Raw genomic sequence first — 23,147 nt, forward strand, 5'->3', positions numbered from 1 at the left:
GCCAGACAGCGGACAGGTAACAATGACAGGCGGATCAGACAGGCGGAGCAGGCTGGACCTGATATATAGTAGCAGTTTTATATATCTTATATATGACAAACTGGTACACGAGCAGCACTCGTTGGGACTGAGAGAGACGACGACAGAGGTTTGAGGTCTGGGAGCAGCGACGCAGCCAGGTGGGGGTGCTGATATAAACACTGCCATTACCACCACTCTGGGATTCAGCAAGCTGCAGCAGGGTCAGCTAGCGCCAGAGGCTGGACCTCCAGCGATGCTGGAGAAATAAGGTACATCTCCCTACTAGTCTGTTCTTATAAAAGCCACCGCCAGCTCCACGGGCGGTGGCTTCGTGCAGAGTTCCAGGTCGTTCAGTACTTTCCCAGCACTTGAGAAGTCTGTCATGGGGTTTTGTGCGGTTGCCTCAGTGCTGCTGCTGGTGGCGTCGTGCTGAAGGAACTGGGCCTGCGATCAAAGCTTTCTGCCGAACCCAATTTTGAGATTCGCATTTTCACGCTTCAGAAAGGCGCTCAGCTGGTGAAAAGTGTCTCCCTGTGGGGGCTGCAGTCACATGCGTGTAGATGGCATCACCACGGCTCACCACACGCCAGCATGCACGGGACTCAGAACACCGACGCAGTACTGTCAGTACGTACAAACACACCATAGGCTGGTGGTTTCTCACAGAGGCTTATTTCTGGCTCTGCATTCTTGCTGAACCCACAGATGCATATTATCACGTGAGTGTGGCAGTGATGAAGTACTGTGTGGTACTGTGGTACATTGTGGTACTGTGTGATATTGTGTACTGTTGTGGTACTGTGGTATGTGCTGGTACAGTGTGGTACTGAGTACTGGGGTACTTTGTGGTACATTTTGGTACTGTGGTATATTGTGATACAGTGTGGTGCTGAGTACTGGTACACTCTGATACTGAGTACTATGGTATGTGTGGCACTGAGTACTGTAGTACAGTGGGGGCATTATGAGCAAGGATTCCAGCTGTGGGGATTGTTGCCAGCACCCAATCTCACCAGGACCACACTCACTCTGCTACACCTGCCTGGTACCTCATCCCCCACAATTCAACAGCAGACAGGTCAACACAGGATGACACACAACACAGGACTGGCGCTCCTGGCAACAGACAGACAGAAAAAAAACACTTGTCACAGTGCTGATTCATCGTAGCCTTTATCATCAGGAGAATCTCAGCCTAAACCACGTCAGTGATCCAGATTCACCAGCAATAAATCACTTATACAAACACAAGCAGTATCAAATGAAACTGTTACATCATAGAAAAGAGCACGATGCTCAGACATCTCAGTCCCATGGGATGTAGAATATCACATGACGGAGTGCTGCCATCTTGCCCTTTTTCCCGCTGATGGGACGACCTTTGGGACCGTTATGCCCATACGGCTCCAAGTGAACCCTACTCAGCTAGAGTCCAACACCCAGATTGCGGGCAGGGGCACGCAGAGTGAGCAGCCTGGTTTAATGACGCTCGCTCCGGCGAGACTCATATCTCCACCTCCCCAGTCCTTCACAAAGGTGAGAAAAACACAGCAAAATGCACATGGACCTCCTCTGCTGAACTTTTCTGTCTAACTCCTCTGAGCACCATGGCGGTCAACAGCATCTGCGATTTTCTGTCTTTGTCTTCCGACCTCTCCTGTTCCGCCAGGCTCCACGCTGGCTCCTGTACTCACACACCCTTGCAGACTGGAGCCCCTCTGGATGTCCAAATGTCCATTGGCTGACTCTGCTGATCGTGACAAACAGGATGTCTCCTTTCCCACTGCACCAGGCCTTCCCTAGACACCCAACATTAGCTAAAAACTACAACTCAGGCCCTCGGAACACAGAGCGTCTTCTTGGGGTGCAAACAATTCCTCTCTATAGCCACAAGGACAATGGAACATGTAAACGGCCACAAATGAACCCCTCTTTGTGAAAGCCTCTGTTTTTGTAAGCGTCTTACAATCTCTTCTCCACTAGGGGGAGCGTAAACCTGGCCGCACGTATTTTTGCTCCACATTCACTCTTGCTGACTTTCACACGGAAATGGACGAGCCCTCCGCAGAGTTTAAGCGGCCAGTCTCACGTCTCCTTTTTTTGGGTGAAGGGTAACGCTGCCTGGGGAGGTCAGGAGTGCTGGGGGGGGCAGGGTTCCAGAGCTGACCATCACAAGATGACACAGTGCAGCCTGTGAGAGGTGGTGGCCCTGTCCCCCCTCCACTTGACTTTCTTCTTCTTCTGGCTCTTCTCTGGGATCTGCTGCCTATGGGGGGGGGGAAAGAAGGGTGAGATGAAGAAGGAGACACCACAAGAGCCCCTCATTATGGTCGCTGCTACAGAACCCCCCACTGAGATCACAGATCAGGCATTTCAGATTTACGGCTTCTTTACGGAACGCAGACAGCAAGCTTTTGGGAAATAAGAAGGCCTATTGAAATTGTCCCTCTAATATAAAGTTCATTTTTGTCAAGATTAACGAGGAGAGGGTGTGAAGTTAAAGAGCCGCCTCTGTGCTCGGTCTAGAAGATGTCTGGACCCCAGGAAAATGGCCAGATCCCAGGAAGGTACACATCACGGTTACTGGGATCTATTGTTGTGGGATCTGTTACTGTGCAGGTAGAACATTCTTTCAATTTGTTGACTGAAATGAACAACATTCTGCCACAACTCTGCTGGTAAGTAAAAGAAAGCAGAATAAAATAATCCTATTTATACCCCAATGAAAAGCTCTTTGTAAGGGGTTTGGCTCTGAAGCAAGTTCCTTTACGTATCAGTTCCCGAATCCTGATCCTGCCTTTAAGCCCGGTTCTGGGAAAAACACAGTGGCTTGCTGTCTAGGAGGTCCTAGACCCGGCGTCCCACTCCTGTCACACTGAGCCCCTGGGAAACTGAGGCGTTTATGTGGCTGGCTCGCAGCAGCCAATCCAGTGACAGGAACTGGGTGGTCAATCACACGGCTGACATACCTGATGACTCTGACCAGCTCATGAAAGGCCTTATCCACATTCATCGGGGGCTCTTTGGCACTCGTCTCGATGTACGTAATCTGAGAAAAAAATGACGTGGCAGCTGTGAGTTCAGTTACTGTCAGGGTCTGTACCATCCGACCTTTGCCCTTCGTGTCTCCTCCCCGTTTGTCCAGCAGGTGGTGCTGGCCATCCTGTCCTTCTCCCTGTCGCTTGCCCCTTAAGCCCTTAGTGTGGTTCCCTTGCCCTCAGAGTGCCGCATAGCTCAGTGCAGCTTAGAATCTGAGTACTTGCTGGTCTTGGGTTTGAGGCTGGCCTCTGGCTAGTCTCATCCATTTATTAGTATTTATTTGGGTTTCCGTTTCCTCCATGTTTATGTTCTGTTTTGCGTTCCTTGGTCTTAGGTTTTCCCTGTGTATATTTTTGCTCCAAGTTAAGTTTCCTAGTGTATGAGTTCCTAGTGCATCATTAGTGTTGCTAGTTTCAGTGTTTTCTCTGTCTCTTAGTTCTGTGTTTTAGTGTTACTGCTTACACCTGTTTCTCATTGTTGTTATGCCTCAGTTGATTGCTTAATTGATTATGTCTTACATACACCTGCTCCTTGTTTGCTCCAGTTGTCTATGTGTATCTTAGTGGCTGCCCTTCTCTGTTCTCCAGTCAGTCTTTAGGTTTGTTACTGTGTGTTGTTCCTTGCCCATTTCTTGCTCCTTGTGTTGCCTTGTTCCCTGACCTTGTTTGCTTCTGGTTTCTTATAGTTAGTCCCGTTTCCTTTGTTGTTTTATCACTAGTTCCTTAGGTTGCTGTGTTGTTTGGACCCAACGCTGTCCTTTTATTTTGTGCCTTACCCGGTTGTGTTCAGTTTTCCTAAGAAACCCTTCTTCTCTCGGAGCTGCCAGTGGAATGTAACCCTCATTTCCACCCGCACCACGCCCCGCCGCCATAAGTTACCCAGACAATCGAAAGGCTACTCGCATTCAGACGTCAAGAAGATTCAAACAACAGAACACCATGGTAAACTGAAAACTGCACAGAGTTCCCATCATTAAACGGACTGTAAAACTACGAGGTGCATTGAGATTTAAGACTTAAATTATGCCTTTTGCGAGTGTGGCAGTGCGGAGGATTTGGCCCCAGTGAGATACAGGCACTATCAGTGTGGGACGGTTAGTGGGTGACAACAGCAAACCATGATGTGATCAGCAGCCCCACAGAGACCCACATCTGACCTCGACGGCCAAAAGCACCGAGACCATGTGTGAAATCTGAACGCTGCGTATAGAGGACCAGGCTGCCCCGTCCAGTAAAGATATCTTTGATTAAGGCTGCTTTGTGCATGAATACCTGCTACATATCTTACTGTCTCATTAAAGCAGCCCCTCTCAGAAGGCATATAAAGAGATTACACGCTCAGGGACTGAACATCACAGCTCTGCAGCACTTGGGCACTTCACCTCTAAGAATAGCGGCTGAGCTGTGAAGCCGCTCTTGCTTTTAATGACAGTTTCAGCTCAGCCGAGTTTCTCGAGTTTCACGTCTCACGCACACAGTCACCCGTGATATTGAATATAATGAAATGCTTTTCTGTCTGCTGCTTGAAAAGTAACAAGATTATAATAACAATTAAATAAAATTAGAACAAAATAAAAGTTTCTTTGGAGAATCATTGATAACTGACCCCATGCCAAGGAACTAAGAACTCTGTTCAAAATGTCAGGTGACCCCCCTTGTCCAATAGACCTGGAGTACCGGCCAAACACAAAGTTCTCACATGAAGAGAAAATATCCTCAATATCTGTATTCTGCAATGAACCAATGCCTGCTAATCATGCTGAAGGACTTTTTTTTAGTTATTTATGAACAATAAAGATTTTAATCTGCATTGTGTACGGCTTGCTACTGATACTGGTCCATCAGGATGGTGATGGCCCAGATCTGACATGTTGGTAACAAACATTACATTTCCACAGTTCTGGGCATTGACACTGCTTGGTACACCAGTGGATGGGCTATGTGGGAACCATCTATCGAGGCCCCGCCCCTTCCTGTCCATGGCCCCACCCACAGCCCCCCTCAGACACTCACGCTGTGCTTAGCCGCCATCTCCCTGCCCTGTTCCGTAGTCACCTTCCGCAAATGCACCAGGTCCACTTTGTTCGCCACCAAAATCATTGGAAAGGACTCCCTGCGAAATGAAAAACGCAAGGTGATGAATGGAGGCTGAGGGAACGTGGGTTCCAGAATGATAAAGGCTTAAATCAGATCAGGAGAAGCAGGCAGAAGGAGCAGCATGACATCTGATGGGGGGGATGCCCTTCAGAGACCTACAGCTTCAGCACAGCTTCCTCACATATCACAGGCCCCTCCATGAGAACAGGCCCCTCCCTGAGCACAGGCCCCTTCCATATCACAGGCCCCTCCCAGAGCACAGGCCCCTCCCTGAGCACAGGCCCCTCCTATATCACAGGCCCCTCCCTGAGCACAGGCTCCTGCCAGAGTAAGGCCCCTCCCAGAGCACAGGCCCCTTCCATATCACAGGCCCCTCCCTGAGCACAGGCCCCTCCCAGAGCACAGGCCCCTCCCAGAGCACAGGCCCCTCCTATATCACAGGCCCCTTCCATATCAAAGGCTCCTGCCAGACCTCACCTGTCCTTCACACGCAGGATCAGCTGGTGGAATCGGTCCACGTGCTCAAAGCTGGCCTTGTCTGTCACGGAGAAGACGATGAGGAAGCCGTCACCAGTCCGCATGTACTGCTCTCGCATGGCACTGAACTCCTCCTGGCCAGCCGTGTCCAGCACTGCGGGGGAGACGGAGTCACCGAGATGGAAAAGGGTGCGAAGATGCATACGTCACCCCCCCCCCCCCCCAAGTATCACCTTTACCGTGAAAGAGAGCAACCCCGCCTACTCCACCCTGAGAGCAAGGTATGCATTCATAAACCCCCCCCAAGGAAAGATCGAAAAACACAAACATGGTGGGATGCTAAGTGGGCACCCTTCTAAGCTAAATGGGTGGGGGTCACTTTACCATCCAGGATGGCCCACTGGCTGTCGATCTCCGTGTGCTTCAGGTATGAGTCTTCGATGGTGGGGTCATAGTCTGGCACGAAGATCTTCTGGAAGAACTGGATGGTGAGGGCGCTCTTGCCAACCCCCCCATCCCCCACTACCACCAGCTTGTACGTGGGAAGGTTGTCACTGGGAACAGCGCTGGTTGCCATAGAAACAGCTACACCTATAATGGATGGAGGAGAGGAATGGTGTTATGCTGCTGCTGAGGCCACCATCCGTGCCAGATGCTGTTTCTGTGATTGAATGGAGATGCTTCCATCATAGTTGGCAGAGTAGGCACCAAGGTACCAATGTGCCTGCCATCCGCGCCATGAGGGGGCCCCACCCGCCTCCCATCCACGTCATGAGGGGGCCCCACCCGCCTCCCATCCGCGCCATGAGGGGGCCCCACCCGCCTCCCATCCGCGCCATGAGGGGGCCCCACCCGCCTCCCATCCTCGCCATGAGGGGGCCCCACACGCTTCCCATCCTCGCCATGAGGGGGCCCCACCCGCCTCCCATCCACGCCATGAGCAGGGCCCAGTGGGCTAAGCCTGTGTGCCTGTAATCACAAGGTTGCCAGTTTAAACCCAACCTCAGCATGTCTGTGGGTCCTTGAGCAAGACCCTTAACCCCCAGCTTCCTGGGGGCCCCAACAGGTGGCTGCCCTTCGCAGACAGCTTGCTCTACAAAGAGCAAGTTGAGGGAGGCGTAAAGACAATTTCCCCAGGGGAATCGATAAAGTATCTATTATTATTATTATTATTATTGTTGTTGTTGTTGTTGTTGTTATGAGGGGGCCCCATGGGCCTCCCGCTGTCCCCTGCTGTCAACTTTGCTCTCGTTTCTGGTTGTTAGTAGCAGTTCCCTGCTCTCCCCCTGCCTGCTCACCACTGTCTCTCTGTCAACTGACATCTTTCCGCAGACCATCTATCCTCCATTTTCCTGAAGATTTAATACGCTGCTGCCATTTTTAACACAACACGGGTACATCTGTAGACAAAGTACAATTAAACAGACCCCGATGAGCTGCATTACTGAGCAGCCTATAATTTTACTCTGCGAGAGAGAGCTGCCTGCGGACTATGCCAAAGATGCCAAGGAGACTTGCAGAAGATGCCAATTGCCAGCAGGTGGCGCCATCTGAAACTCAATGCAAGTCATCCATTATGTTGAACAGACAAACAGGATGAACTTCAGGCTAACAGAATTATGTCTACCAACGCTTACATTAATCAACACTATAAGTTGCTAAATGAAAGATTTCCTTTGATTTTCTTGATTTACAAAAGCTGTCCTGAAGTGCTTTTCCCAGCCCACGGGGCTCTCATTCATTCACCAGTGCCCCCCAGTTTCCAGACATTCTAATCAAAGCTGAATGAGTCAAATTGACCATTAAGCATTAGTTCAAACAGCCGACTCCGACATCATACACAGACGTGCTATCATCGTAAGGTCATTCCGGCTCACGTCGGCTTGGCGATAATCATCCAGCTCGAACCAGGCAGCAACAACAGAACTTGACATTCACAGTACTGGAAGGAACACCTTCCAGTCTGTAGGGGGCGCTCTCTCTAACAAACCAAATTCATAAATCCAGAAGTTACAGGATTCCTCTCAGCACAGCAAGGGTCATGGGCCACTTTAACTCATCAGCAGGACCATTGGTGGACTATGTTACTGTACCAAAGAAATAAGCTAATCTTCAGCAGAAGGCTTCACTCCTGATGGAGGCTGGAAGCATGGATTCCACCGGCGTTTCTCTGGAACTTACAGCAGACTCACACTATTCAGACCCAAGGAATTAGACATGTTTTATTCACATGTATATCTTTGGTAAAATATGCAATTTTCAAATGACCCTCAGAAAACAGTATAAAGTCTATCCTCTAATCACAATCACACTTAGCATGTTTGCCACAAGCAGAAAGCCACTTTCTGCAGCACGGTTTGCTTTGCCCACGCAAAGACAGATCTAAGGTTATGATTCCAAGGAATTCTCCTGTTAGATCACATCAGTGCACCTCCTCTGTGCGCAAATGCACTTTGAACTAAAAGTGCTTCAATTACTGCAGCGGGATGAAACAGGTTATTAAAATCAAGATCTTGTATGTATCTGGGTTTATGAGAAGCCTGACTAGCTGGACAGAAATTCTCCCACTCTGTCTGTCACAGAGACTCTCTAATAGACTTATTGGCTGGGCTGTGCTTTCAGGCATTTCTCCAAGTACAGATGCAGGGTGATGCATTTTCAAATGTGGTTAATGTTCCTGCAATGTGCTATTGAGTGATAGGCTACCAAAACCATCTACACTATCAGAATGAAAGGTACAGCTCTGGTACAGTTTTTTCCCCCAAGGTAAAAAACAACATTAATGTACCCCCAATGGTACAAAAATGTTCCTCAGAGTCTATTTATGTACCTTATATTAGACTAAAAGGTATATTGACCTAAAGCCAAGGTGCAATTGGCAAACTCTTGTGGGTACAGCTCCACTGACAAGTAACTGTACCTTCAAAGGTACAAATTGGTACTTAATTTTCTGACAGTACTAGAGTAGGTGGGACTATTTCGCATAACTGGATATAGTAACATTATATCAAATATAGCAGTAATATAAAAAGTGATTTGTAGGGTTTGACTTTCCGTATTGCTATAAACAGAAAGAATATGTATAATGATGATCTCATGCAGTTGTACTGAGTCATAAAGTATTCTTTACAAAATGACGCCGGGGTGCCCGGTCACAGCGTGGACATCCGTTATATTCATCTGGTTGTATTTGTATGTCTGTCTACATTGAATTTTACAATTTGTTTTAAATTACAAAAAATGGTTATTGTGGCTTTTTAAAAAGTTTGAATCCTGTCATACAATGTTAGTCGGTTAAAAAGTCTACACCTGTTAAAAACAAAAAAAAGTACCAATTTTTTCCTTGTAGAAAGACAATTAAACAATGCTGCAATTAATTCAAACTTGATTTGTGTTTCACGGTGAACTTTTTCAGTAATGTTTTATATTATTAGTAATAATGCATTCTCTAACTTAAATAAACTCACCTACCGATCGGCATATATGATATCATTTGATCAATTCACTGATTAGTAAAATTAGATCAAATATATGCAAACGTTGACAGTACATTTTCAAAACCGGACGATTTGCATATACCTCTTTTTTAATGGTGCCATTTTCTTCAGGATTTTAGATTAAGTATCGTTTATGTACCGTCACATGATATTTGCTATAAGCTATGAAAGGGACAACAGTCAATTATCTTTACATCTGCGATTGAGACATTTCTGTTATTAATGCATATCTAGTAACGAGCACCATTTCAATGACTTCTCATGCACAAACACACACAACTTACCGAGTAACGGTCTGATGCTGCGCGACTATCACTTTCCAGGCGCTTTGCCCTCATACCTGTGCTCATAAGACACTTTTCATTGTTATTTGGTAAATGCTTCCTATTTGCGAAATCAGGCCGGTCCGATTCGCAGTGAAATTTACACTGTAGCAATTCTTTATATTGCAACAGCTGATACTATAAATAGCATTGGAGCATAGGGGTGGGCCAGAGTATTCGGTACACATTATAATAAAATGCTTCGTAATTTGTTATCTTAGAAAGCTAACAAAAACTAACGACATAATTTAATACAATTATAAGAAATACTTTTGTTCCGAAATATTGCCGTACATTAATATAGTACAAGAAGGTAACATCTTTTGTGAAATGCTTTCCCTGCAGGCGTAAATGGACTGCGCCGCCATGCTGGAGCCCCGTCGGTCCTTTAAGGTGGAAAATGTGTCACAACGGGAATCAATGTATATGGCTGTAATTGCATGTAGATAACGGTATGCCGGAGTGATTCGGTAACAGAGTTACTATTAATTATATTAGCTAATTACATTTCTCATAGCCTTACAGTGTATGCGTGAGTAATTAATGCAACATATCTTAATTTCTCTGTTACTTAAACGGACTTATATTGCTGCATGTGCTTAATATGATTAAGATTTATGTTGGAATATTGTGTGATTTGTGCATTACTTTGCGCATTTCAGTCATGCTGTAACAGACAGCAGAAGGTGGCATGCACGTGCGAAGCTGTAAAGAGAGACCTGCACGTCTTGGTAAAGTTAAGAAAAATACAAATGCGTCAGATTGGCTGGTTAACGGCCTGTGTATTTACAAGAAGGTCGCAGGGGACACTTTAAGATGCTTCACTGGTACAAGGAGAAGCGTCAGTTGATGGATGGATGGATGGATGGTGTTTTAGGAGTACATGGGCAGAAAATACCACCTGAATCAAGCAGTACTTTCACAATGAAATGGTGCTGAAGTGCACAAGTTACCGATTTTTCCTCTGGTCACTGTAAAAACTGCAAACTTCCTGTTCTGCACATAGTATTCAACACTGTACTGATGTTATTAATTCTGCTTCTTGACATGTAACACATCCTGGGCAGTTCCTAGCAGCTCTCAAACTGTCAAGAATAAGCTTTCCCACACTTGACTTCCCCTTTGTGCTACAGCCTCAAAAGCTCCATATAGTTTCCCCACATGGATTGTGAAGCAGATGCATTCAGACACACATTCATGTATTTCAGTAAAACCAAAGCTTTGCTTTATGTGTACATAAATTTTGTTATTTGTGGCCCTCAATGGGTAGTATTGTGGTCTCCCAATATTGTGCATGCAATAGGTTACAGATTATTAGTTACCCCATTAAAAATGTAATGAGTAATGTACTTGATTTCTTTTCTAGCTGAGAAGCCCCAACGGCTTTGCTGACCCGTGTTGTCTGGAAATATGCTGAAAGAAGGCATTTCTGCATGGCAAAAACACACAAAGCAACAAAATGAAGGTTATATTATACAAATAAGCTTTTTATTGAAAAGAATAAATTAGGATGCAACCCCTTTGTAATCACAAACATTTTGATTAGTTACTGTAATTTAAATATGTACAGTACTGTACAAAAGTCTAAAGCTATTTATCTGGGTAGTAAGTGTACGTTTGCTCAGAACAAAAATTACTATTTAACATTAGAACATATGCAAACTAAGAATAACACAATAACAACTAGTAAGAATTTCTTTTGTTACCCAAAAAGTTACTGATATCTATGTAGTTGGATGGCTACGTGAACACCGCATCAGTTCCCAAACCTCTCTTCAGAGGTATCTCAGCCATTCCATGTTTTTATTGAATTTGATCCCCAGCTCACTTATTAAGTTAAAAGTCAGTGAGATACTGATTGGCTATACGAGGTGTGCTAGTGGTTGTGCTAAAAAGATAAATGGCTGTATTGGATGGTTGCTGCAAACACTGGTGTGATTTCAAGAGAGGTTTTGATATGGTTACACTAACACACCTTTATGGGTTTTACAGCAATGTGAAGATCATTTAAACATCATTTTCTTTGACTGCCTAAGACTTTTGCACAATACTGTATTTTTCCCAGTAACTGTAAAGGTTACATTTATTTTTGTGATTTAATTATGAGAGCGGCAGCGCTTTGGATTTGGGACAGAGGAGCAGTCACTGGCAATCCAGACCTGTGAATGATGCCCATTCTGAGACACATGCAATGGCACCTCCAAGACGAGAGAGTTTGTTGGACAAAGGATGCTCTAACACATCGGCTGTTATACGAGACACTACTCCCGCACCCATCTGTGCTGCTGTACTTACACAATAATAATCATTATGACACCTCTCTGCGTTTCTCTTCTCATTTGCATTGCTGAAGTGAAGGGGCCGCGATTTGCACGGCACTGTGGTGAATCAGGAAGCCTGAGGAGGACCAACCTGGATAAGAGTGGGAGCCTCTTGGTGCTAACCGTCACTGACAGGGCAGAATCGACTTCCACAAAACCCCAAAGGAGTCTGGGCTGAGCTAATCGGCACACTCAACAATCGGATTCAACTTACAGCAACCACGCTACACTTAGACGAAATGTAACAGGGCTCACCCTCACACCATTCACACATATGAGCAACATGGTTACTCCGTTAACCTCGGCATGCTTTTGGACTGTGGGGGGAAACCGAAGTACCCACAGGAAACCCCATGATGACACGGGGAGAACCAACTCCACAGACATGGACCACTGATCCCAGAGGTTTGAGGCAACAGTGCCAACCATTGCATCTCCATACCACCCAGTCTAATGCAAATGTACTTACAGGAAGAACAGACTCTAAAATGACTATTGATTAATCGCCCATCAGTCTCGGCACCCATGATTTATTTATGCGTTCCTTCATTGGCGTTTTTCGGCTGCTGACTGGTGTTGCTGAATTTAGTTTCTGAACGTTGGCATCCCTGCTGCCCGAACGTCCCAATGAACGAACAATCAGATCATCCCTCCTTGTGGTTCTGCTTAAGCGACATCGTTGAACGTTTGATCAGACTGCTTCAGTGACACCTTGGAACATGTTGTCCTTTTATTAAAGAGCTCAGACCAAACAATGCCGATGTAATGATATGCATGTGGTGCTCGGGGAGGATGGGGGGGGGGGGGCGCTTGGCTCACACCAAGTGCCGCTTCTCAATGAGGAGTGAAGAGGTTGCCTAGCAACAAGTGGGCTTCTCTTGGAATGCTCTCCATCACTCCAGGCTTGGAGGGCAGCAGTCTTGCAAAGACTCTTGAGGAGATTCCCCCCCCCCCCCCCTCCAACACCAAGCACCTTTAGTAGCAAAGCCCCCATTATCCTCACTCATGGGTGACTCTAAAAGGGCCAGACACACACCCATCTCAGAATTTTTAGATTTTAAATTTAGATACTTTAAGATATATTTGTAGCATTAAGAAACACCTACAAGCAAGTTGTCTGCCAGTCTTGGAAAATATCCATCCATCCATCCATCCATCTTCTACCATTTTTCTGGGTCAGGTCACAGGGGCAGCAGTCTCAGCAGGGAAACCCAGACTTCCATCTCCCCGGCCACTTCGTCCAGCTCCTCTGGGGGAATCCCGAGAGACATAGTCTCTCCAGTGTGTCCTGGGTCTCCTCCCAGTGGGACATGCCTGAAACACCTCATCAGGGAGGCGTCCTGACCAGATGCCCGAGCCACCTCATCTGGCTCCTCTCGATGCGGAGGAGCAGCAGCTCTACTCTGAGTCCCTCCCGAATGACAGAGCTTTTCACCATCTTGGAAGATATATTTCGCTAAAATATAGGAAAATATAGTTCACAAGCCTCCCAATGCCCCCTTCTAAAACTTCTTTGGTGGCGACTGCACACTCATTGTGTTGATAATATTGTTATGTGCCACAACACACTGTGTAAAGTGCCTTGGGGTAACTCCATTGTAATAGGCCTGTATAAAAATAAAATTAGTTCATTGGCCTGAACCTTTCTAGATCTGATTGCTGCCCTTTACTGGGATCACAGGTTGTCTTGTAATCGTTTCTTCTATGTCATTCTGAGGGACAGACAGGTGAGTTACAGGTCTTCAAGCAGTTTGTGTCCTAGGGAGAACGCAAGGCTGAGGAATGATAGATTATAGTTAAGGTGGATATTGCTTGGCCTGGTCTTGTGGTTTCATTTAAGGTTACTAGTTACCCTGAAGCATACATTTCATCATGCATCTGAGATTGTTTAGCACAATGTGCCAGGTATCTCAGCAGCGGCAGGAGAGTCACTAATGTGGAAACCAGCTTTAATGATCATTCCTGCAGAAATGTTCTCCTGAACTAGGGATTCAAAAGAATTTGCATGGTCTGGATCCCTTTCTGGTTCACCATGACATCATACATTTCAAATGGACCTTTGTGCATATGTCTTCCGATATATATATATATATATATATATATATATATATATATATATATATATATATATACACATATATATATATCTTCCAAGTCTGTGTTCCACAACCAGCATCAAAGTATATGATGTGCGTAATGAGATGGACAGTGTCACTGAGATTGAGAACATTACTGAGATGGAGAGCATCACTGAGATGGAGAGCATCACTGAAAAGGAGAATGTCACTGAGATGAAGAGTGTTACTGAGATAGAGAACATTGCTGAGATGGAGAGTGTTCTTGAGATGGAGATCGTTAGTGAAATGGACAGTGTTACTGAGGCAGAGAGCATCATTAAAATGGGAAGTGTTACTAAAATAGAGATAGTTACTGAGTTGGAGAGCATCACTGAGAAGGAGAGTGTCACTGAGATGGAGAGTGTTCTTGAGGTGGACAAAGTTACTGAGATGGAGAGCGTTACTGAGATGGTGGTGCGTTACTGAGATGGAGAGCGTTACTGAGATGGTGGTGCGTTACTGAGATGGTGGTGCGTTACTGAGATGGAGAGCGTTACTGAGATGGAGAGCGTTACTGAGATGGTGGTGCGTTACTGAGATGGTGGTGCGTTACTGAGATGGAGAGCGTTACTGAGATGGTGTTGCGTTACTGAGATGGAGAGCATTACTGAGATGGTGATGCGTTACTGAGATGGAGAGCGTTACTGAGATGGTGGTGCGTTACTGAGATGGAGAGCGTTACTGAGATGGTGGTGCGTTACTGAGATGGTGGTGCGTTACTGAGATGGAGAGCGTTACTGAGATGGTGGTGCGTTACTGAGATGGTGGTGCGTTACTGACATGGAGAGCGTTACTGAGATGGTGTTGCGTTACTGAGATGGAGAGCGTTACTGAGATGGTGGTGCGTTACTGAGATGGAGAGCGTTACTGAGATGGTGGTGCGTTACTGAGATGGTGGTGCGTTACTGAGATGGAGAGCGTTACTGAGATGGTGGTGCGTTACTGAGATGGAGAGCGTTACTGAGATGGTGGTGTGTTACTGAGATGGAGAGCGTTACTGAGATGGTGGTGCGTTACTGAGATGGAGAGCGTTACTGAGATGGTGGTGCGTTACTGAGATGGTGGTGCGTTACTGAGATGGAGAGCGTTACTGAGATGGTGTTGCGTTACTGAGATGGAGAGCGTTACTGAGATGGTGGTGCGTTACTGAGATGGAGAGCGTTACTGAGATGGTGGTGCGTTACTGAGATGGTGGTGCGTTACTGAGATGGAGAGCGTTACTGAGATGGTGGTGCGTTACTGAGATGGAGAGCGTTACTGAGATGGTGGTGCGTTACTGAGATGGTGGTGCGTTACTGAGATGGAGAGCGTTACTGAGATGGTGGTGCGTTACTGAGATGGTGGTGCGTTACTGAGATGGAGAGCGTTACTGAGATGGTGTTGCGTTACTGAGATGGAGAGCGTTACTGAGATGGTGGTGCGTTACTGAGATGGAGAGCGTTACTGAGATGGTGGTGCGTTACTGAGATGGTGGTGCGTTACTGAGATGGAGAGCGTTACTGAGATGGCGTTGCGTTACTGAGATGAAGAGCGTTACTGAGATGGTGGTGCGTTACTGAGATGGAGAGCGTTACTGAGATGGTGGTGCGTTACTGAGATGGAGAGCGTTACTGAGATGGTGTTGCGTTACTGAGATGGAGAGCGTTACTGAGATGGTGGTGCGTTACTGAGATGGAGAGCGTTACTGAGATGGTGGTGCGTTACTGAGATGGTGGTGCGTTACTGAGATGGAGAGCGTTACTGAGATGGTGGTGCGTTACTGAGATGGAGAGCGTTACTGAGATGGTGATGCGTTACTGAGATGGAGAGCGTTACTGAGATGGTGGTGCGTTACTGAGATGGAGAGCGTTACTGAGATGGTGGTGCGTTACTGAGATGGTGGTGCGTTACTGAGATGGAGAGCGTTACTGAGATGGTGGTGCGTTACTGAGATGGTGGTGCGTTACTGAGATGGAGAGCGTTACTGAGATGGTGTTGCGTTACTGAGATGGAGAGCGTTACTGAGATGGAGAGTGTTACTGAGATGGTGTTGCGTTACTGAGATGGTGGTGCGTTACTGAGATGGAGAGTGTTACTGAGATGGTGTTGCGTTACTGAGATGGTGGTGCGTTACTGAGATGGTGTTGCGTTACTGAGATGGAGAGTGTTACTGAGATGGTGGTGCGTTACTGAGATGGAGAGTGTTACTGAGATGGTGTTGCGTTACTGAGATGGTGGTGCGTTACTGAGATGGAGAGTGTTACTGAGATGGAGAGTGTTACTGAGATGGAGAGCGTTACTGAGATGGTGGTGCGTTACTGAGATGGTGGTGCGTTACTGAGATGGAGAGCGTTACTGAGATGGTGGTGCGTTACTGAGATGGAGAGCGTTACTGAGATGGTGTTGCGATACTGAGATAGTGGTGCGTTACTGAGATGGTGGTGCGTTACTGAGATGGAGAGTGTTACTGAGATGGTGTTGCGTTACTGAGATGGTGGTGCGTTACTGAGATGGAGAGTGTTACTGAGATGGTGGTGCGTTACTGAGATGGAGAGCGTTACTGAGATGGTGGTGCGTATTTCAGAGATACTTAACCAGCAGCACCAAGTAAAGGAAACAGCGCTTTAGAGGTTTAAACAAACAAACAGGACCAAACCAGGAGGAAATGCCTGATGCCATAGGTCAGATGCTGGAAAATGTACTCTCATCATTCTTATGTAAGACTATTTAGATTTCTATCTGAAAGCTACAGCAAATCACCCTCAATTGTTTCAAAATTCTGAAGAAAAAAAAACATGAAGTTGTTTTTTTAGTTATTCATGCATCAAATTCTGAGCATATTTCGATCATATGTGTCTTTACCAACAAAAATAAAGAAAAAAGGAAATGCTAAAGACTTCTATTTTAGAATGACTCAAGAAGGCCAATGTGAGTCCTCAGCACAGCAAGGAGGAAACAGAAAATAGTTTGTGAGCTGGCTGTGCAGATAAGATCAGCTAAACAAGAAGCAGGCTTCATGCTCTCAATCAGACTAAATCTCACACAATTGCCACTGAGCTAAATGATGGACAGATGTCAAAGAATGTTACCTCATGTAGACACTACCCCAGCTTTAGATGAATCCAGTCACCCCAAAGACCCCCCACCCCAGGTCTGGAGAGGCATCAGGAATGAGCCTTGTCCAAATTCAGCTTGAGCTAATCCACACAGTGCTCTAACACTTCCCTGCAAGGGATTTCACCAAATTCTAAAAATGTGTGTCAGACCAAGCCCAAATGAATTTCCCTTGTCTGGGAAATAAATCATGGTCTAATCATGTTCTAACCATGATAGAATGGTATGTTGGATGGAATGGATCAGCTGGATGAAACACAATAGTTTTTATAGGATCTCTGGTTGAATTATTACTCCCAGTGGTTGTAGCCATGGAAACCCAGAATAAAGGTCTATGGAGGCTGTTTTATTAGTGCTTGGTGGGGACATTTTTTTTATTCTTCATGCATTTTTAATTTTTGATGCACACTTCTGCTTCTTCGTAAATGCAGAACGTCTTTTGCTGCGGTTTTAATTACTTCAGCTTTTGCCTGTGGACGAGCATTGTTAATATTTATTATTACAAAAGATTCGCGGCAATGCTCGGTGCCACGTTATCAGCTTTCACACATGTGCCCTCCTCGCTTTCTTTTACGTCGTCTCATCAGGAAACTTCCTGATGGTAAATATTTCATAAGACGGGGTGCGCTGGGACCTGGCCATCAACCTCAACGGTAATCAAGGATTGTTAAGTGAACATGCAGTCACCAGATGACTGCTGCAAATAATTTATTAGCAACATGTCAGCCCCCTGTGAGCTGAGCTGCCTTGCCGTTTGCTGAAGCTGTGTTCATCCCGGGGTACTCGTAGTCCGGCGATGTCCACCTGAATACAATTTATATTGCGGGAGTAGTAACACATATGTAAAGCCACCTGTACTAACGTCAGGGCTGACACTATGGACTTTTTCGGAGCTCAGGATAAAATGTTATTTGAAGGTCTTCACATCCAATCTGAGTCCACAAAATCACAAATTACTCACGCTTCAGGCTAGTCCGTTTTATATTTAGGGCACTATAGTGTCTGTGATACTATTCTAAGACAACCATACATTGTCAATGGTCATAAACCAAAGTGAGAACCAGTAGTCAGTAGTGCTATAGGTGTTTCTAGGACAAAAGCTGCAAACAAACGGTTCCTTCCATATTTTTATTTGTTTTATTATGAGGTAGAGTTTCAGTAATTTTTGCAAATTTTGTTACATTCTGACCCCTAGTGGTAGTTTAAGTAATTGCAGATTTGACTACAACCTGTCGTCTGCAGTATCAATATTAAATCTTAACTTTAATGACAAAAATGGGATTACCGTCACCATGCATAGATTACGAGCTTTCTTAGTCACATAACAACTTATTAAAAACATAATAAAAAAAATCTGTAGCTTCATTTTAAGGTAGAATTTTCTGCCGCAAATGGTTTACGTTGTCGTGAAAATTCCAATTTGCTTTACGGCACCGCATAAAATGCTCTATTCTGTCTGTCCTTGTTGACATGTGCTTCGAGGGTAAATAAACTATTCTTTTATTTTATGCATTATGCTATAATGACATTAAAAGTTCCTATCTGATTTTTAAACGTTGTTTTGGGAAATTGAATCTAGCTAAGGTTCTGGTCGGGTTAGCTATTCTGGAGTGTGAATATTGTATTCTTAATTCTTTAATTGTTAATTTAAAATAATTTTGTATTTATATTGACGATTTTATGTAGAACGACGAGTCCTTACGTAGGAATTTGTAGATATTTGTAGGTATTCATTTGGTAATACGATGCTATTCAAATGAAAGCCCGTCAGGTGTCAAATACGGTCCGTTTCACGAATTTAAACTCCAGCTTTCAGCCTATAGATCTCAGTTTAAAAGTCGGATGAAATGTTTGAATATGCAGTTCTATTGACTGGATTTCTCGTTTTCTTTTCAGATATTTCCCCTTGAGTGGGTTTAGGAGGGTTTTTGCAATGCCTTTCATCACCAGGGTCACCGTCTTCGTGCAGAGGTACCGGTCCGGGCTGCTCCTGGCTGGATGTGGCGGCCTTTTCTCTGCCCACTTGCTCTACCACGTGTTTCCAGAGCAGACGTACAAAAAGGTGTACCAAGCTTGGCATAAAGGACAGCCGGCTAGCCTCTCTGGCAAACTGGTGGACATGTTTCAGGGTGTCCTGAGGGACATGAACATCTCCTCTCCACAGAGGTACAAAGCATTTGCAGCTTATGGCTTCCATCCCATCGGGGCTGGGGTACCATGGCTGCCCTCTGGGGCACTGGTCGGCCTTCCAGCTAACTTTAACAGCTCCCCCGATGACATGGCGGGCATCACCAACCGTGTGGTCCTGATAAATGGTGAGCCGGTGCAGTGGGACAGTGCTGTTGGCAAGGCCTTGAAGGAGGCCCTGATCCTGTCACCCGAGGCCCAGCGGTTCGGCGTGGCCAGGGAGGTGGCACGCTTGGAGAACGGCTGCCCGATCCTGCAGGCTGTGGTGGCCCCCACCTGTCTGGCGGGGGCTTGTGCCTATGGGGTGGGCATCAAGCAGATCTTTGGACTATATGCCGGCTCGGCACTGCTGCGTGGTGCAGTAACCCTACTGGCTCTGGCTTTGGGGGCGGTGTCCTATATCCTGGCGTCTGACGCTGTCAGCCAATGGCAGGAGTACAGCTCGGACCGGCGGGCCGCCAGCCTGTCTGGGGACTACGCCAGGGGTGGCGTGGAGTTTTACGACAAGCTCCTATCCAGGAACAGAGTCCTGCGGTTGCTGATGGGCCCAAAGGGTGAGGAGATGTACGCACCCAGTGGGAACCTGTTCCCTGCCAGTCTGCTGCGGTTGAAACACGCACCCTACACCGCCAGGAGGGAGGGGATTGCCAGCCTCCTCAAGGAGATGGAAACCTAGAGGGAAACAGCCCAAACAGCCTGGGTTCCAGTTTAAGGTGAAACTGGCCATGTCACCTTGCCATAGAAGCCGTGCTGACGCCAAAGTCCTCCTGCACGAATGCACTGGCAAGCTGCCTTTTATACTGCTCGCTGTTCTGGGGTGAAGCAGGTCTCTAGCAGACTCAACACAGTGGGCTTTTACAGCTGTGCTACGAGACGAGGAATGCGGGAGTGTCCAAGCGACCGAAAGAAAAATATTCCTGTGATAAAATATCCTTAATTAAAGGTCTATGAAAGGGTTAAGGCTGGATAACTCACACTTAAGTGAAATACTATTCCCTTGTTACAATGATAGATTTGAAACGTGAGGTGGCTTCATTTATATGTTTTCTTTTGTTTCAGTCATATAAATTGCTTGACTTTATTGAGCAAACAGGTTCAATACCTTTTTGTTTCAGGAATCATTAAATAAAAGAAACATTTAAGTAAAAACATGCCTAGATCACTTGTTTCTTTTTTCACTTTTGTTAAGTAATCAGACAATTGATCACTGATGTGTTAATGAACATTAGGGGTAGCATTTGAAATATTCTGAAAAGTAATCTGTGAATCACAGATATACAGAGGAAAGTCAAGAATACTTGACTTTCATGTTTATTGTATGTTTCAATTAGAGTTGGGAGCTATGCGCTGTCGATAAATTTGGGGCAAGTTATTTTGCTTTGTTTCCTTTGTTTTCCTGTGCTTTGCCTGGTCAGCGTCACGGGTTAGCGGCCAGATGGCACATGGTACAAGGCTGAGGTACAAACTGGGTGGGTTGCCAGTCCATAGCAGGGCACAGGTACACACCGTGAGCAAATTAAAGACAGAATCTTTGGAGCGTGGAAGGGAATCAGAGTACCTGGAGAGATCATGGAACTCAAACGTTTTATGCAGAAATATAATCCTGTAAATGTAAATCGTTTACATGCAGATATATTAAACATTCTTAAAGACCGCCGCCAGGTGTCGCCTCACAATTTCACTATATTCCCGTAAAAATGAAAGCTAGTCGAGACCCACTATAGATTATTTTAAAAAACGGCAACACTTCCCTTGACTTGGCATTAATACTATAGTATTATGCTATTACTTATCTACTAATTAATCACAAGTTAAGTCATAGTTACATATTGATCTAATTTTAATGCATCATTAATGAATCATGTTCCATGTTTTATCTGAAACAGTTACTATATTTGTTACTATATCTAATTCTGTAAACCTTTGTGAACTACTAAGGAACTACTGAAGGAACAAGTAAAGAATAACACAAGTGGAATACTGATCTCGTGTTTGTTCATCATTCATGAATGGTGACGCATCTTTTATTTGAAGTAGCGGCTATATTTGTTCATGATTTGTACCTCAGTAGCAACTGAGTTATTACTAAGTATTTGTTCTCCGTCAAGTAAAATGTTAACTAATGTTAGTCGCCTGTCTTACGTCATAAACAGCAGATGAGCGAATGAAGTGCATTGGCGTTATGTAACTATGTAAAGAGGTCGTGTAATCTTGCGTTATGTATTTGTGTATAAATGAATTGATTGTGAATTTGAGAGCCTATACTGACAGAGGCACGGTCATCCAGAGATGTGGCTTGATAGGCGGACGCCCTGCCCGTGCATTTCCCCTCCCCCACGCAATGGCCTCTCCCCCGCGTGTCCTCCTACTCTCGTGCGTCGTCCCTCCCCCCGTGCGTCCCGCTCACCATCGTGCGTCGCCCCTCCCCCTCGTGCGTCGCCCCTCCCCCGCGCGCTGGAGGCTCGCAGAGGCTGCGCCATGTTGCGTCGCTATGCTGTCGCTTTTGCGGCAGAGGTGAGCGAAGCCTTCGGGCGGCGGAGTAAAAAGTGGGCGACGTCGCAGTAAGAAGACGCGAAGGGACGGAGAAAGTTCCCCTCTTAACTGTCTCGCCCTGTTCCCGCGAACGATCGGCGCCGGACTAAGATGAGCGGTGTCAGCCCGTAACGGCCGCTCGCCAGCCCGGCCGCCCGCTCGCCTTCCCCGGCGCGGATTACCCTCAGCTGCGGTTCGGGAGGCCCCGCATTCAGTGTGTGAGAGTCTGTGTGTGAGAGTGTGGTTGTGTGCATGTATGTACGGCTGTGGGGGAGTGTGTGAGGGTGTGTGCGGGTGTGTGCGGGTGTCTGCGTACGGCCTCAGGAAGAGAAAGATGATGAAGATCATAACGATGATGATGACGAAGAAGCTTCGGTGGGGCTGCAGCGGGTGATCTGAACTGGATTTTTCGTCCTTTGCCCCATTCCCGTTATTTTTTTCTTTTTAAAAATAACATTTCGTTCCCTGAAACCTGGACCCTGTCAGAGCTGTTGATGAAGGTGAGCAGCGCCGTAATCTCACTCGCCGCGTCACGTTATAATAATTATAATAATAATGATCATAACCGTAATAATGATGATGATGATGCAGTTTCTCGGGGGAGGCTGCCGCAGGACGTGCTGTGTCAGTGAATAACCCGGATTATTCCCTTCCAGCCGGTACACACGGAGCACAGACTCACTTTGCAGTGCATCAGAACCGCTAACACGGCCGATGTAACGGCCAGCCTCCGGGAACTGTGCGTGTGTGTCTATGTCTGTTTGTCTGTCCGTTCATTCAGGGCACTGATGATACCCGCTGCCAAAGCTGTGGGGACTCCTCTCCCCTGCTAGGGCACAGGCGGATTGGGGACCTATGCAGGCAGCTGTCAGCCGCTGGTGTTCTGCCCGTTTCCCCCCTGGCCTGTCACCCAATGGTCCCCCACCCGGCTCTCAGGATTACTGTTCAAATTAACTGTGCATCATCCTCTCCATGTGCCCCCATACACCCAAGAGCCGCTGCACTCCCTAGCAACCGAAGTGAAGTCTCCCTGGGGGGCGCTGGCACTGAGTCACACATACAGGTTGCTGTGGTGCAGATGTGGGGGGGTGGGCTCTCTGCTCTTTCATTAGGCCTGAGCAGCAAGCCATTTTCACCACTGTGATGTGGAGAGCCCCCTTAGACTGACCTGTTTCAGGTGCAGGTCATTGGTGTCCCTCGTGAGGTTCCAAGCTCTGCAGCCAGGGGGCGCCAGCAAGACCCATGGCGACTGGGGTCACGTGTCTTGCCGTGGGGTAGTTGTCTTTTTAGCGTAAGGATTGTCTCTGTGGGTTTGGAGGGGCGAGGTCTGAGAAACTGGAGACCCTGTTTCCATAGCGACATCACCCCCGCTTTAATGTTAAACCGTGGATGGTGGCCAGATTCCTGATATTCTCATTTTGAGCATAAAGCAACCCCTGGGAGT

At 46.4% G+C, this 23,147-nt stretch overlaps 3 protein-coding genes across 6 annotated transcripts in view; 2 read left to right on the forward strand and 1 right to left on the reverse strand.

Moving 5' to 3' along the window:
• Window positions 1-1,178: 1,178 nt before the first annotated feature.
• LOC111851762 (ras-related protein M-Ras) lies at window positions 1,179-9,585 on the reverse strand. The gene is made up of 6 exons (XM_023826981.2): window positions 9,415-9,585; window positions 6,018-6,224; window positions 5,634-5,787; window positions 5,073-5,172; window positions 2,991-3,070; window positions 1,179-2,287 (listed from the first exon to the last, which is right to left on the reverse strand). The coding sequence occupies exons 2-6, from the start codon at window positions 6,208-6,210 to the stop codon at window positions 2,191-2,193; spliced, it is 624 nt and encodes a 207-aa protein (XP_023682749.1). The 5' UTR covers window positions 6,211-6,224; window positions 9,415-9,585; the 3' UTR covers window positions 1,179-2,190.
• An 8,740-nt stretch (window positions 9,586-18,325) lies between these two features.
• Window positions 18,326-20,320, forward strand: tmem177 (transmembrane protein 177). Its single transcript, XM_023826944.2, has 2 exons — window positions 18,326-18,467; window positions 18,881-20,320. The coding sequence occupies exon 2, from the start codon at window positions 18,918-18,920 to the stop codon at window positions 19,845-19,847; it is 930 nt and encodes a 309-aa protein (XP_023682712.1). The 5' UTR covers window positions 18,326-18,467; window positions 18,881-18,917; the 3' UTR covers window positions 19,848-20,320.
• Window positions 20,321-21,615: 1,295 nt separating this feature from the next.
• Window positions 21,616-23,147, forward strand: part of LOC111851729 (protein tyrosine phosphatase non-receptor type 4) — a 29,477-nt gene continuing 27,945 nt past the window's right edge. For all 4 annotated transcript variants that reach the window (XR_011983159.1, XR_011983160.1, XM_023826911.2 and 1 more), the window contains exon 1: window positions 21,616-22,203. The gene's annotated coding sequence lies outside the window, so the exon portion shown is untranslated. The remainder of the gene's footprint in view (window positions 22,204-23,147) is intronic.

The sequence above is a fragment of the Paramormyrops kingsleyae genome, chromosome 16 (assembly GCF_048594095.1).
Source record: "Paramormyrops kingsleyae isolate MSU_618 chromosome 16, PKINGS_0.4, whole genome shotgun sequence".
Taxonomy (NCBI): domain Eukaryota; kingdom Metazoa; phylum Chordata; class Actinopteri; order Osteoglossiformes; family Mormyridae; genus Paramormyrops; species Paramormyrops kingsleyae.